The sequence below is a fragment of the Salmo trutta genome, chromosome 4 (genome assembly GCF_901001165.1).
Source record: "Salmo trutta chromosome 4, fSalTru1.1, whole genome shotgun sequence".
Taxonomy (NCBI): domain Eukaryota; kingdom Metazoa; phylum Chordata; class Actinopteri; order Salmoniformes; family Salmonidae; genus Salmo; species Salmo trutta.
The window spans coordinates 2,704,612-2,720,450 of record NC_042960.1 but is presented as its reverse complement, the minus strand read 5'-3'; the positions used below and the strand labels follow the sequence as shown (position 1 = coordinate 2,720,450).

The following is a 15,839-nucleotide window of genomic DNA, read 5'->3' as shown; positions in this document are numbered from 1 at the left end:
TAATGTTAGTAGAATTCAGAACATATCATATGTTTAGCAAATTCATAGCACATTGTACGTTTTGAAAAAATTCGTAACATATCATACAAATTGCAAATCGTAACATATCATACACATTGTAATCCGTAACACATCATACACATTGTAATTCGTAACACATCATTCAAAATGGATGATGGGCATCCACAAATTGATACATACCATATGAAAGGTAACAAATCATATAAAATGGAGTGTCACGGATTGATGTACAGAATAATACGAAATGCTTTGAGAGCAGTTTGGAAATACACAATGGCGAGTTACATAGGACTTTATGAACATGAAAATGGATGTTTCTGCAGTTACTATACATCCTGAATTAGAGCCTCGAACATTTCAGAACATTTAACCTCTAGTCTTAAAGGAACAACCTTTCATTTAGGAGATGTAGTATTTAGCGTTTTATGTGTCAATTTCCGAAAATATGTCATTTCAAAAGCTTTCCCTTGTGAAGTAAGGTACCTTCATTTGGAAGACACATTGTATTCTGTTTTTCAATATTAATCATCTGTTTGTTCCAGTTTATTTTACTCAGATGAATTTTGAAGCCTTGGGGCATGGGGCATCAGCCAACCTCATCACATTAACAGAAGCCAAATTGTTTGTGTGACAATTGGAAGAATAATAACTATTGGTTTACACTTCCATATGTGTGTCTCTATGACTATGGTGTACTTACCAGTGTTCTGAGATTCAGGTTGTTTATCTATGGTCCTGTTCACTGTATCCTGTCCACAGCTCTTCCTGTCCACATTAGCAAAAATCTCCTCAGACTGCTCCATATAAAGGCTAATTCTAAATGCACTTTATAGATATGCACACAGTACAACAGACAGTATATTATGTTGTATATCCTGTTAAACAGCTGCTTTAGTTTAACAGTCTGTTGTGTCTGAGAACTTACAGTGTTATAGATGTAGGGAGGACTTCATACCTTAACCAGTGGTTTGAGCAGACAGCAACCTCCAGGAAGAGACACAACAGCAGATAGACCCCATGATGAGTGTGTGGGTATGTAGCAGGCAGGTCCACTGGTGCTTGGTGTTGCTATTGGTAACCTAGACGTTGTCCCAACAGTGAAGTTTGTGTCATTATCACCTTTCATTAGCATATTTTTTTTGGGTGTGTGTGTGTTTCCTCATAACTGTTCTGCCCTCTGTCGTGTCTTCGGCTATGCCGGATTAAGTGATATGACATGCTAACTTATAAAATGATTTCTCTGTAATTAATATTACCTGATTAAGCTAATCATGTAAATGTAATTAACTAGAAAGTCGGGGCACCACGGAAGAACGTTTATAGAGCCGTTATCTTCCGAATAATCTCTTAAAATACTTAGTAATATTTTACATCGATAGCAGTCAATATTAACCCTTGTCTTATTTTCAGTCTCATAATGAAAGTTGTAAATTCTTGGTTATCTTCACAATACAAAATTGGGTTTAATTATTTATTTACAAAATACCTAAATTAATCACACAGAATACAAATGATGTCATACAGAAAACGTCCCGGTGGACGGAACCTGGTTACACAAAGGAAAGGGGGGTTGGGCTTGAATGAAAGAGCGGGAAGACTTAGGAACCACAAACAGCAGCTATGCTATCGTAAATACATTATCTTATGCATTCTAAATTACCGCCCATTTGGAAAAGGAAAATGCAATAAATATTTACTCTGAGCTGCGCTTCGGTAGATTGGTCGTAGATGCTGGCCGGGTTGGCCAACAGATCTTCCTGTACTCGGAACAATGTCTCTGGTGGTAAATTGGATACGTGGTGGTATCTTCGTCCGTCTGTTAGACTGGATCCGTCGTCCGTCCTTTCCTAGCCCCCGTCTACAGCGGCCGCTGCTAACTCAACGGCTAGGAAGTATCACTTCTGTAGTGAATAAGCTCAAAGTTCATACCAGTTCATACCATAGCTCACGCCGAGGTTGGCTTAGTTCTGTCCTTGATATGGTTTAGTTGACATGTGTGTCCTTCTAACGTAGAGGCTGCAGACCTCACGTGCTGGAACAACCTGGTTATCTTTTCGTCAAAGGCTTATATAGTGGAGAGGGGGGAAGGATGTGTTTCATCGTTTATAACCCCTCCTCTTCACAGGGGTGGGCCACTGATCAAGCAGGGCACTTTCCTTATGAAAACCCAAATCTCTCATTTGGAAGCTAAAATTACATTTAATCTCCTAACAAACAATTTCAATATCAAACATTTCAATTGCATAGCAATTCCATGTGACTCTGATAACTAGAGGGTGGATACTTTCCCAGGTACAGTTTATGTCGTCCTGTCATCAGTCATAATGTCTCAGATGACAACTGAACTGACCTATACTCATTACGTTATCAAGCATATTTCCAACTGGTTTTATTACCAAAATATGGTTCCTTTCCCCATTTGTTTGATGTTCCCAGACTCTCTATATTTAACACAGGCTATTCAAGTCCTTCAGTAGGGTCAGAGAGGGGAAGGGAGAAAGGTATTTATGGGGGGGGGGGTCATAAACCTTACCCACAGGCCAACGTCATGACACCTCTGTGTGTGTCCAGGTCACACTGTTTTAATTATCCAATCTCATTCAATCAGGAAGCTGGTAGACCTTGTTAAAGAACATTGTTCCTTTATTTATTAATCTTTGACTTTGTTATTCTTATTATTAAAGCGATAAGCATGGGTTAATAATTGGACACACTTTTTTTTACTAAGCACAAGCCTATGGCAAATCACATGACATGTTTCTAATAAAACTAATGAAGAATCATTTTCCAGAATACAGTATGTCTACATACTCTCCTCTAAATCTAAACACAACAATTATTTTTCCTCTCTTCCTCATTCTCTTAAATGTCTTCTTCCTCCACTATGGCTCTCTCTGACACTAAGGCTCTATCTCAACTAGTCTTTGCTAGATTTCTCTCCTCCTATCTCCTCTCCTCCTCCCTCCTCTCCTCCTTCTCAACCCTACTGGAGGAGAAGGTCCATAGTCCCTCCCCTAGGATTGTATTCTCCAATGTGTTTGGAGAAGGAGTCAAAGAGAGAGGATGTGAGGAGGAATTGAATAAGGTCTAATTGAAAAAGAGCCCTTAGGCAACTCTGTAATACAACTTTTTCTCCTCTTTGGTGTGTTCATCTCTGAATTTAACCACCAGGTGGAATCACCACTAAACCATTCAGTACTGTATCCAACCATCAATATGATAATAACAATGAGAGAGAGAGAGAGAGAGAGAGAGATTGTTACACCACTTTCTCACAGATCCAGTTGTTATTTGTGCCACATTTGTCATCATTCCATGTCTTTACAGGGTCATCTTGTCCATAGTATATCTCAACACAGTCCTCCTGCCCACTATCATCAGGCTGTCCTGCCCCCCAGTACCTAAACAACACAGAGAACCAGACAGTCAGACACTGTGGTACAAACATCACCCTCATTTATAAACATAGTCCAATGTTTTTACAGTTTTAAAGACAAATTCTGTAAGATGAGCACACCATTATACAGAATGGGCCATTAACTAAGATTTTTTATTTTTTATATAATGACATTTTAATCTAAAAATATGACTTGATTACTGTGACAAATCTATAGTTCTCATTGAATAACATCCATGAGTAGAAACACACATTCTGATGAAAATGACGAGAAGCAATATATCATTGTTGTTTTTAATCTCCATATCACAGGGTAAAATGGTCAAATATCTCACCCTGTGGTCAGTGTTGTGCCGTCCACCCACTTCCAGGTCCCCTCAGTAACAGAGTCCGTCAGACCAATCCAGGCTTTCAGGTTGAGGTTGAAGAGAAATGTCTGTTGTTCAGAAAGATAAAGATGATGTCATGCTTAATATATTTCTAAAATACTGCAAACATAGTAGTGTACTGATGAAAATTATACTTGCTCCTCTCTCTCTCTCTCTCTCTCACACCTGTTCCTCTCTGCTGTTTATGATCACCAGGTCTGCTCCTCTCTCCAGACAGTCCTGTCTGCTCTTCTCCCAGGTTTTCTTCTCAGTAGAGAGGAAGTACAAACTGGAGTCAAAGTATCTCCATCCCTCCTGACAATGCTGCTCTGTTGAAGAGCAAAGGTGAACACATTGAGAAACTTAGCCAGTATCTTTATACTCATAAACCCATTGATATATAATTACTGTGTATTTTACTTCTAATTTATCACAGTTTATATCTCACCTATCACCAAAAGCTTTGCCTGAATATGGTCTCTCTCTTTAGTCAGGTTGTTGTAGCTGGTCTGTAGCTGGTCTCTCTCTTCAGTTGCGTTGATTTTATAAAGGGAGAAACTCTGGAAGAAGGTGTTCCGTTTATCCTCAGAATCTTTAATGGCTCTGTTATCTACAACGTGTAAACACAGTAACTAGGTAAAACACCAGGTAAATAAGCATAGTAACCAGCACCTCTTATAACAAGGTGATAAGCAATGAACTTGGACACAAACTCACAGTAGATGGACAGGCCTATGATCCCAGCCAGTAGGAGAACACACAGCAGCCCCAGACACACTGCAGCAACTAGGAAGGGTCTCTTCTCTGAGCTATCAGGCTCTGTGGACACGTACAAGAGACTTCACATTTTGTTTGTGTCTGTGTGTGTGTGTGTTACCTGAGTGCTGGTCTCCTGGTCCATAATTAGGAGCAGTGTCTGCTGTCTCTTCTCTCTTGGTGCTGGTCTCACCGTCTCTCAGGGTGTCTGCACTGACGTAGATATCCACAATCCTCTCCTCCATCTCACCTCTGTCAAACTTGACCTTCTTGTTCATGTCTGGCTCAGCATAGATGACCTTTGACATCTTTAACAATGCCTGGGTCTTTCTTTCTATGTAGGTCTACTATACATTAAGTCTCTGCTTCTAGAATTAATGTGGTGGTCTTCCAACATGGCCGCCAGGAGGCGTCGTACGTCAACTTCCAGCCCTCTATATGTTAAGTCTCTGCTTCTAGTGATATCTCTGTCTCTAAGTCATCTGTGTCTCTGTCTGTGTGACTGTTGTAGGTGTTAACTCCAGGGAAGTATCAACAAAATGACACAGGTAGCTATGGCTGTTCTAATACAAAAAATAGAACAAGTTTGCATACTTGAGTGTGTAATTGTGTGTGTACTTGTGTGCGGTCATAGACTGTTCTCTCTTCTACCGCATGGCAAGCGGTATCAAAGTACCAAGTCTAGGACAAAAAGGCTTCTCAACAGTTTTTACCCCCAAGCCATAAGACTCCTGAACAGGTAATCAAATGGCTACCCGGACTATTTCCATTGTGTGCCCCTCCTCCAACCCCTCTTTTTTATTTCTTTACTTACCTATTGTTCACCTAATACCTTTTTTGCACTGTTGGTTAGAGCCTGTAAGTAAACATTTCACTGTTGTATTCAGCGCACGTGACAAATACACTTTGATTTGATTTGTATGTGTGCGTGTGAGAGATTGTTACAGTGGTTATTGTTAAACCATTTTCTGCAGCACAATATAAATCATATCATGTCTCTACATGGTCATCTTGTCCAGAGTATATCTCAACACAGTCCTCCTGTCCAGGGAATGGGACTTGCTATTTTTGATGATGGACAGGACACTATCATACCAGGAAGATATAGATCATAGAGGGGAAGTGGAGAACAAAGACAAGCTGTTAACATATATTAAATATCATATGTAACAGCCACAAGATAATTCAGGGATTTTCCAGAACTCCGCCTTCCTTTCACCTTTCTGCTGATTTGGACCCTCTGTTTACTCCCAAATATACATCAACATGTTCAGGAGGTCCAGGACTACAAACATGGGTCATTATAATGTCCTTACAATAGATGTGACACTACAAACTGCTCCAAGTGGATATTGAGGGTGGGTAGTCTTAACCAGTGAGGATGAGATGACAACAGCAACCACCAGGGCTCTCATCTACATTTACCTTTTAGTCATTTAGCAGACGCTCTTATCCAGAGAGACTTACAGGAACAATTAGGGTTAAGTGCATTGCTCAAGGGCACATCGACAGATTTTTCGCGTAGTCGGCTCGGGAATTTGATGAGTGTCACGTCCTGACCCTTGTAAGATGTCATTTTCTATAGTAGAGTAGGTCAGGGCGTGACAGGGGGTGTTTTGTGTTTTTCTATTTCTATGTTTTAGTTCTAGTTTTTCCCTTTCTATGTTGGGGTTTTGTTTGGGTTGATCTCCAATTGGAGGCAGCTGGTCCTCATTGCCTCTGATTGGAGATCATATTTAAGTAGGGGTTTTTCTTCCTGGGTTTGTGGGTGATTATTTTTTGAGTAGTGTGTTTTCCTGTCTGCGTCACGATTTTTTTTTTTTGTAAATTCAAGTATTTAGTGTATTGCATTTAATTTCACGGTAAATAAAATATGTGGAACTACGAACACGCTGCATTTTGGTCCGATCCTTCAGACAGCCGTGACAATTAGCAACGTTTCGGCTACTGGCCAAACAATCTTAAACGCTAGACGACCTGCCTCCATCTCTCTTAATGAACCTGATTGGTCGAGGAGATTTTGAGTGACAGCTGGTTGAATGACAGAAAAGATCCACTTCACTTCCCTCTTTTGGGACCCATATAGGGGAACAACAGTCAAATATAAGCATTTGATACTGTGCTTATACAGTATGTAACTTGACAACAAAGCCTGACTTTCAAAGAGTATTAGGAGAACACAGCAGCCCCAGACACACTGCAACAACTCCTGAGGGTCTCTTCCACCACTGAACATGTACTGAATCACAAATGATTAAAGATCTTTGGTAATATGTTTTACTGTATCATCCAGGATTGGGAAAAATAAAGATATAGCACTACAGGGTAATCTCACCTGTTTAATATATAGTGTGTAAAATGTGTGTGTGTGTGTGTGGGTGTGTTCATGCAATCTTACCTGAAGCAACAACTCCATCTCTTGAAATGTCTGTGTTCTTCATTGCATCAGGCTCATCGTCTTTAAATCCATCTGAGTTTTCATAGACTCCCTCTGACATCTTTAAACACTTGTGATCAAATACAGTAACTTCTACTTCTAACCTCAACTCTAATATACGTCTGTAGCTGTGTCTTCTCCCTGCACTGTCCTGTGTCTTCTCCCTGCACTGTCCTGTGTCTTCTCCCTGCACTGTCCTGCGTCTTCTCCCTGCACTGTCCTGCGTCTTCTCCCTGCACTGTCCTGCGTCTTCTCCCTGCACTGTCCTGCGTCTTCTCCCTGCACTGTCCTGTGTCTTCTCCCTGCACTGTCCTGCGTCTTCTCCCTGCACTGTCCTGCGTCTTCTCCCTGCACTGTCCTGTGTCTGTGTGACTTATGGTTGTTACACTATTTTTCAGTCAACCACAGTGTGACATTAAGACAACACTGGCCACCACGTGACTCACACCAGTCTTAGTTTGATAATATACTACATGATATGACTCTATATCATGCTATATGATGTACGTGTGAATTCACAGGGTCCCAATTGTGGATGTGCTAAAACAAATTGGGATCCTGTTAATTGACATATACACTACATATATCCTGACTGAGTTTACAGCACTCACAGCCTTCAAAGGGAGACCATATTAGGGCTCTCACTCTGTGACTGGTGGTGTAGGGTGAAGTTACCTCTAGATGCTGATTTTAGGTCAGTTTTGTATTTCCTCCACAAATGGTTAAGGTTAGGATTGGGGGAGGGGAACCTGATCCTAGATCTGTACCTAGGGGAAACTTCCCCGAAGTGTGACAGGTCACCAATGACCGTATAAGGGTCTTTGTTCTATCTATGCCGTCTGTGAAGAGTTACTCAGAATGAAAAAGCAGAAGTTCTGACAATATCTCCATAGATTCAGTTAGACAGTTTTAAGAGAAAGAGGAATAAAAAACCCTTCACTTGTTTTATGACAAAAAATAATATCTAAACCCTGTCTTTTAGTACAACATAACATATACATACTGGTTACATCTAATGAGACAACTCTCTCTGCACTGATTAGATACAGGGACAGATTCAAACGTGGCCTCCCGGAGGATGTAGTACTAACTACAGGTACAGCTGTAGTGTTGGTGACAGAGACCTGGGTGGATGTAGTACTAACTACAGGTACAGCTGTAGTGTTGGTGACAGAGACCTGGGTGGATGTAGTACTAACTACAGGTACAGCTATAGTGTTGGTGACAGAGACCTGGGTGGATGTAGTACTAACTACAGGTACAGCTGTAGTGTTGGTGACAGAGACCTGGGTGGATGTAGTACTAACTACAGGTACAGCTGTAGTGTTGGTGACAGAGACCTGGGTGGATGTAGTACTAACTACAGGTACAGCTGTAGTGTTGGTGACAGAGACCTGGGTGGATATAGTACTAACTACAGGTACAGCTGTAGTGTTGGTGACAGAGACCTGGGTGGATGTAGTACTAACTACAGGTACAGCTGTAGTGTTGGTGACAGAGACCTGGGTGGATGTAGTACTAACTACAGGTACAGCTGTAATGTTGGTGACAGAGACCTGGGTGGATATAGTACTAACTACAGGTACAGCTGTAGTGTTGGTGACAGAGACCTGGGTGGATGTAGTACTAACTACAGGTACAGCTGTAGTGTTGGTGACAGAGACCTGGGTGGATGTAGTACTAACTACAGGTACAGCTATAGTGTTGGTGTCAGAGACCTGGGTGGATGTAGTACTAACTACAGGTACAGCTGTAGTGTTGGTGACAGAGACCTGGGTGGATGTAGTACTAACTACAGGTACAGCTGTAGTGTTGGTGACAGAGACCTGGGTGGATGTAGTACTAACTACAGGTACAGCTGTAGTGTTGGTGACAGAGACCTGGGTGGATGTAGTACTAACTACAGGTACAGCTGTAGTGTTGGTGACAGAGACCTGGGTGGATGTAGTACTAACTACAGGTACAGCTGTAGTGTTGGTGAAAGAGACCTGGGTGGATGTAGTACTAACTACAGGTACAACTGTAGTGTTGGTGACAGAGACCTGGGTGGACGTAGTACTAACTACAGGTACAGCTGTAGTGTTGGGGACAGAGACCTGGGTGGACGTAGTACTAACTACAGGTACAGCTGTAGTGTTGGTGACAGAGACCTGGGCCTGGTTTCCCAAAAGCATATTAAGGCTAAGTTCATCTGAGAACAATAGGATCCTATGGTTGAAACGATGGACTTAGCCTTAAGATGCTTTGGGAAACGGGGCCCTGGGCTGTAGAGCTCACAACCACCCCAACAGAGTCCTTCACTGAGCCCAGATACACATCCACATTGCCTGCCCTGTCCACTGCCACCAATTCCACCTTTTTTGAACAGCAGGTGTTGCTGCAAGACACCCGGGTCACGTTCTCGGCCCTGGGGAAGTGTTCAGGGTCTCGTTGCCCTGGCATAGAGTGACACAGACGATGCCTGTCCTGTTGAGTCAGGTTGGCAGAAAGCTGCCAGTTAGAGGCACTGCAGTCAGCCGGGCAGTTGGACGAGTGGGGGGGATCTGTCACCTGGAGGTGAAATGGATACACAGGGACAGAGAGAGACGGAGACAGAGACAGAGACACAGGAGAGCTTAGTCAGACAACTGAGGTAGTGGTCGCAGTGGTAGTTGTGGTGGTAGTGGTGGTAGCGGTGGTAGTGGTGGCAGTAGTGGTAGTGGTGGCAGTAGTGGTGGTTGTTTTGGTAGTGGTGGTAGTAGTGGTAGTGGTGGTGGTTGTGGTAGTGGTAGCAGTGGTAGCAGTGGTGGTTGTGGTGGTAGTGGTGGTAGTAGTTGTGGTAGTAGTGATGGTAGTAGTGGTGGTGGTAGTGGTGGTAGTCGTGGTAGTAGTGGTAGTAGTGGTGGTAGTGGCAGTAGTTGTGGTGGTAGTAGTGGTGTAGTAGTGGTGGTAGCGATGGTTGTGGTAGTGGTGGTAGTAGTGGTGGTAGTGGTGGTGGTAGTGGTGGTTGTGGTGGTAGCGGTGGTAGTGGTAGTAGTGGTAGTTGTGGAGGTAGAGGTGGTAGTGGTAGTTGTGGTAGAAATGTTAGTAGTGGTAGTAATGGTAGTAGTGGTAGTAGTGGTGGTAGTGGTAGTAGTGGTGGTAATGGTGGCACCATCTCTGATCAGTAGAGCTGGTATCTTACACCAATCAAGTCCTTTGAAATCAGTGACCGGAGACGATATGAGGAAAGGAAGCCCATTATAGAGTTTTGGAACATGATCCTTACCTTGTTGACAACAGAGAGACGCTGGTCTGTATCGTTCAAGTCTGTGGCTCCAGCGTACTCAATGTTCAGGGTGACGTCCGTTCCCGACAGTGTGCTGGCAGGCGCTATGAGGAACACCGTGGTGATGCCGGCGGGGAAGGAGGAAGTGAAGGTTGTTGATGTCTTGGACGGTAAAGGTTCCTCCGGTTCAGTTGGCCATTATCACAGTGAAGGGGACAGAGATGGTAGAACCAGGTTCTAGAGTAGTTTTAGCCTGGGCCTGGGGAGAGAAGAACTTCACTTTTTAACAATAATACAGTGTCCAAAATGGAATCCTATTCCTTATATATAGTGGACTACATTTCACCAGAACACTAGAGGCCCTGGTCCAGAGGAAAAGTGTGCACTTTCAGACCCAGCCAGAGATTTCTACAAGAGGAAACCAGCTGACCGTAACAGAGATGCTGGAAGTGTTTATCTGAGTGGAGGCCTGTCTCTGGAAGAGGCTAGGTGATGATTTGGTGGTGGTGCCGTTTCTCTCTCCCCTCAGACGCATCACAAACTCCCCTGTGGGACTCTGGCCATAGTAACCAGGAAGTCCCCGCCGCCAGTGCCGCCTAGCAACTTCAGAGATCCGTTGACTTCTGCCCCTGATCCAGAGGCTTCGATCAGGGCCAAGATGAAGATGACAAAGTCCGTACTGAAGACGGGTACTTCTGTGATTTATTGTTACCTGTTAGAGGACGGCCGTCTTTGAAATGGTAGGAAAAATGAACAGAGCTCTGACCTGAAACACACACACACACACATACACACTTTAGCTGATCCATTAAACAGTTGTTACATGGAGAATATAGATAGATATCTTAATGTTGTGATGAGGAGGGAACATTTGGAGAATGGACAATTTCTGAAATGGAACTCTATTACATAATGATCTACTGTTGACCAGGGATCAGGGCTCACCACTCTCCACTATGCTGACCTAGGACCTTCAGTGAGGAGGACTCTATGGAGTTCAGACTGACTTCCCATAATCCTGTATGGTTGTATAATCCTGTATGAAAGTAAAGGAAAGTAAAAGGAATGAAAGGATAGGAGTAAGGAAAGAAGATACACTGAGATGCATAGAGAGAGAGAGAAAATAGTGTCAGACAGAGAGACAGAAAGAGAGAGAGAAGAGTGTCAGAGAGAGATAGAGACAGACGAGTGTCAGAGAGAGAGACAGACAAGTGTCAGAGAGAGAGACAGAAGAGTGTCAGAGAGAGAATAATGTCAGAGAGAGAGAGAAAGACTGACCCAAACTTAAGGAAAGCTTTGACTATGTACAGACTCAGTGAGCATAGCCTTGCTATTGAGAAAGGCCACCGTAGGCAGACCTGGCTCTCAAGAGAAGACAGGCTATATGCACACTGCCCACAAAATGATTTGGAAAATGAGCTGCACTTCCTAACCTCCTGCCAAATGTATGACCATTTAGAGACACAAATTTCCATCAGATTACACAGATCCACAAAGAACTTAAAAACAAACCAAATTTTGATGAACTCCCATATCTACTGGGTGAAATACCATAGTGTGCCATCACAACAGCAAGATATGTGACATGTTGCCACAAGAAAAGGGCAACCAGTGAAGAACAAACACCATTGTAAATACAACCCATATTTATTTATTTTCCCTTTTGTACTTTCACTATTTGTACATCGTTACAACACTGTATATATACATAATATGACATTTTAAATGTCTATATTTTTTGGGAACTTCTGTGAGTGTAATGTTTACTGTTAATTGTTATTGTTCATTTCACTTTTGTTTATTATCTTCTTCACTTGCTTTGGCAATGTTAACATATATTTCCCATGCCAATAAAGCCCTTGAATTGAATTGACAGAAAGAGAAACAGAGAGAGAGAGGGAAGAATGTGTGTGTGTGAGAGAGAGAGAGAGAGAGAGAGCGAGAGAGAGACAGAGAGAGAGAAGAGTGTCAGAGAGACAGAAAGAGAGACAGAAGAGTGTCAGAGAAAGAGAGACAGAAGAGTGTCAGAGAGAGAGCGACAGAGAGAGAGAGAGCGAGAGAGAGGTGTCAGAGAGAGAGAGACAGAAAGAGAGAGAGAAGAGTGTCAGAGAGAGAAAGAGAGAAAGAGAGAGACAGAAAGAGAGACAGAGAGAGAGATAGAAAAATGTCAGAGAGAGAGAGAGAGAAAGAGAGATAGAAAGAGAGACAGGGTGAGAGAAGAGTGTCAGAGTGAGAGAGAGAGAGAGAGAAGGGTGTCAGAGAGAGAGAGAGAGAGAGAGAAGGGTGTCAGAGAGAGAGAGAAGAGTGTCAGAGAGAGAGTGAGAGAGAGAGAAGAGTGTCGGAGAGAGAGACAGAAAGAGAGAGAGAGACAGAAATAGAGAGAGAAGAGTGTCAGAGGAGAGAGGTCAACTAGTGAAGAACAAACACCATTGTAAATACAACCCATATTATGCTTATTTATTTTCTCTTTTGTACTTCAACCATTTGTACATCATTACAACACTGTATATAGACATAATATGACATTTGGAATGTCTTTATTATTTTGGAACTTCTGTGAGTGTAATGTTTACTGTTCATTTTTATTGTTTATTTCACTTTTGTATATTATCTACCTAACTTGCTTTGGCAATGTTAACATATGTTTCCCATGCCAATAAAGCCCCTTGAATTGAAAAATGTAATTGAGTTGAATTGATAAAGAGATAGAGACAAAAAGTGAGAGAGAAGAAAGATAGAGAAATAAACAGTAGTGAAAGCCCTAGTAACCACAGACTTGGTGCTCTCTATGAGGCTGGTGACAGTCAGTGGAGATTGGTGGGAGGAGCTATAGGAGGACGGGCTCATTGTAATGGCTGGATTGGAATTCATGGGACGGAGTTAAATATGTGGTTTCTATATATTTGATGTGTTTGACACCGTTCCATTGATTCCATTCCAGCCATTACAATGAGCCTGTCCTCCTATAGCTCCTCCCACCAGCCTCCACTGGTTTGTGTGTGTGTGTGCTCTTCAGTGCGTTGTCTTTAGCAGGAGCATCAGTGAACACAAAGATTTCAGAGGAGGGTGGCGCCACCGTGAGGGCCAGCTGGGAATTACAACACACACAGAGAGTCAGACCACACTGGGATCAAGTACTGGAACTCTATGGGAAAGAACATGTTCAGTCCACTGGCTAACTAACCAGCTCTGTGAAAGTAACTTTTGCTCATGACTTTGCCTGTACACACACACACACACACACACACACACACACACACACACACACACACACACACACACACACACACACACACACACACACACGTAGTCCTGACAGACACAGCTGTGGTACATCTCCTCCTCCTGATGCTGTCAGGGTGTTGATGCTCTGTTAGAAAATGTCTGTCATTTGTTGTGATGATCAGAGGCCCAAATCCTGCAAACACACACACCTCAAAAGACTAATTGTGTAAGATTTGTTTGGATGTGAAACTTTTTTATTCCACACAAGTAAAAAAAAAAGAACTTTGGGTTAAAACAGTTATTCTGCTCCCAGTTTCAGGGAAGGCATTTGGCATGTGACGTGATCGTAATGTCAGAGTAGGACAGCACTAACAGATCTGGGACCAGGCTAACACCCACCTGGGTCTCTGAAGGGGACCAGGATGTACGTTCCTGCTGATCTGGGACCAGGTTAACACCCAACTGGGTCTGTGAATGGGACCGGGATGTATGTTCCTGCTGATCTGAGACCAGGCTAACACCCACCTGGGTCTTGAAGGGGACCAGGATGTATGTTCCTGCTGATCTGGGACCAGGATGTATGATGAAGGGTCCTGCTGGGTTCCTCTCTTACTGTCCATGATGGAGAAGGACACTCTCTTAGAATCAGTGACATCGTCACTCATACTGCCTGAGGTGTCGATGACAAGGGAGGGAGGGAGGGAGAGAAGAGAGAGAAGGAGGGGGAGGGAACGAGAAAGAGAGATAGAGTGAAAGAGAGAGATTAGGGAGTAGTAATTATGAACCAATAACACACTTTGTTATCTTAGCTCCTCCCAACAGTTTACCATGACAACTCCCTCATCATACAGTAGCCTAGTCCTTGCCCATATGTCACAGTTTCTGTTTCTTTTGTGTGTGTTTCTTTTGGTTACCACTGGAGAGAACCCATACCTTGATTCTAGTCTCCAGGTTACCCTGATTGTTCTTATTGGTTTCACCTGTGTTTGATTGCCCTCTCTGTTCACCTGGTTGCCTGGCTATTTAGGTTCCTCTGTTGGCCTGGAGCCTTGCTTAGGTCTTATGTTTTGTTTAGTGCACTCTTGTGCTGTTAACTTGTTTCTGCCTATATTTTAAGTAAATATCTGGATTTACCCTTACCTCTGCTTGCTGTGTTTCTCTGTGACTGGGTTCGAGTTTGTACAAGCATCAGGTGAATTTTGGCAGTAGCCATGACATCACATCAGGAACAGAGTGGAGAATCATGATTGTAGCCTTGACAACACAACATCAGGAACAGAGTGGAGATTCATGGCTGTAGCCTTGACAACACAACATCAGGAACAGAGAAGAGAATCATGGCTGTAGCCCTAACAACACAACATCAGGAACAGAGTGGAGAATCATGGCTGTATCCATGACAACACAACATCAGGAACAGGGAAGAGAATCATGGCTGTAGCCTTGACAACACAACATCAGGAACAGAGTGGAGAATCATGATTGTAGCCTTGACAACACAACATCAGGAACAGAGAAGAGAATCATGATTGTAGCCTTGACAACACAACATCAGGAACAGAGTGGAGAATCATGGCTGTAGCCTGACAACACAACATCAGTAACAGAGTGGAGAATCATGGCTGTAGCCTTGACAACACAACATTAGGAACAGAGAAGAGAATCATGGCTGTAGCCTTGACAACACAACATCAGGAACAGAGAAGAGAATCATGGTTGTAGCCTTGACAACACAACATCAGGAACAGAGTGGTGAATCATGGCTGTAGCCTTGACAACACAACATCCGGAACAGAGAAGAGAATCATGGCTGTAGCCTTGACAACACAACATCAGGAACAGAGTGGAGAATCATGGCTGTAGCCTTGACAACACAACATCAGGAACAGAGAAGAGAATCATGATTGTAGCCTTGACAACACAACATTAGGAACAGAGAAGAGAATCATGATTGTAGCCTTGACAACACAACATCAGGAACAGAGAAGAGAATCATGATTGTAGCCTTGACAACACAACATCAGGAACAGAGAAGAGAATCTTGGCTGTAGCCCTGACAACACAACATCAGGAACAGAGAAGAGAATCATGATTGTAGCCTTGACAACACAACATCCGGAACAGAGAAGATAATCATGATTGTAGCCTTGACAACACACCATCCGGAACAGAGAAGAGAATCATGGCTGTAGCCTTGACAACACAACATCAGGAACAGAGAAGAGAATCATGATTGTAGCCTTGACAACACAACATCAGGAACAGAGAAGAGAATCATGGCTGTAGCCTTGACAACACAACATTAGGAACAGAGTGAAGAATCATGGCTGTAGCCTTGACAACACAACATCAGGAACAGAGAAGAGAAGCATGGCTGTGTCCTGACAT

At 43.0% G+C, this 15,839-nt stretch overlaps 1 protein-coding gene across 1 annotated transcript; it reads right to left on the bottom strand.

Moving 5' to 3' along the window:
* Positions 1-2,639: 2,639 nt before the first annotated feature.
* On the bottom strand, positions 2,640-14,116 carry LOC115191578 (uncharacterized). The gene is made up of 10 exons (XM_029749366.1): positions 13,977-14,116; positions 10,797-10,905; positions 10,227-10,388; positions 9,257-9,529; positions 6,941-7,337; positions 4,504-4,605; positions 4,235-4,396; positions 3,973-4,115; positions 3,754-3,854; positions 2,640-3,422 (listed from the first exon to the last, which is right to left on the bottom strand). The coding sequence occupies exons 1-10, from the start codon at positions 14,114-14,116 to the stop codon at positions 3,281-3,283; spliced, it is 1,731 nt and encodes a 576-aa protein (XP_029605226.1). The 3' UTR covers positions 2,640-3,280.
* Between the last annotated feature and the right edge of the window lie 1,723 nt (positions 14,117-15,839).

Coding starts and splice junctions, on each gene's coding strand:
- LOC115191578 (XM_029749366.1), bottom strand. CDS start 14,116: ATGAGTGACGATGTCACTGATTCTAAGAGAGTGTCCTTCTCCATCATG. Junction 10,389..10,796: donor CTGGCGGCGGGGACTTCCTG/GTTACTATGGCC, acceptor TTACCGTCCAAG/ACATCAACAACCTTCACTTC. Junction 4,116..4,234: donor GGCAAAGCTTTTGGTGATAG/GTGAGATATAAA, acceptor GCTCTTCAACAG/AGCAGCATTGTCAGGAGGGA.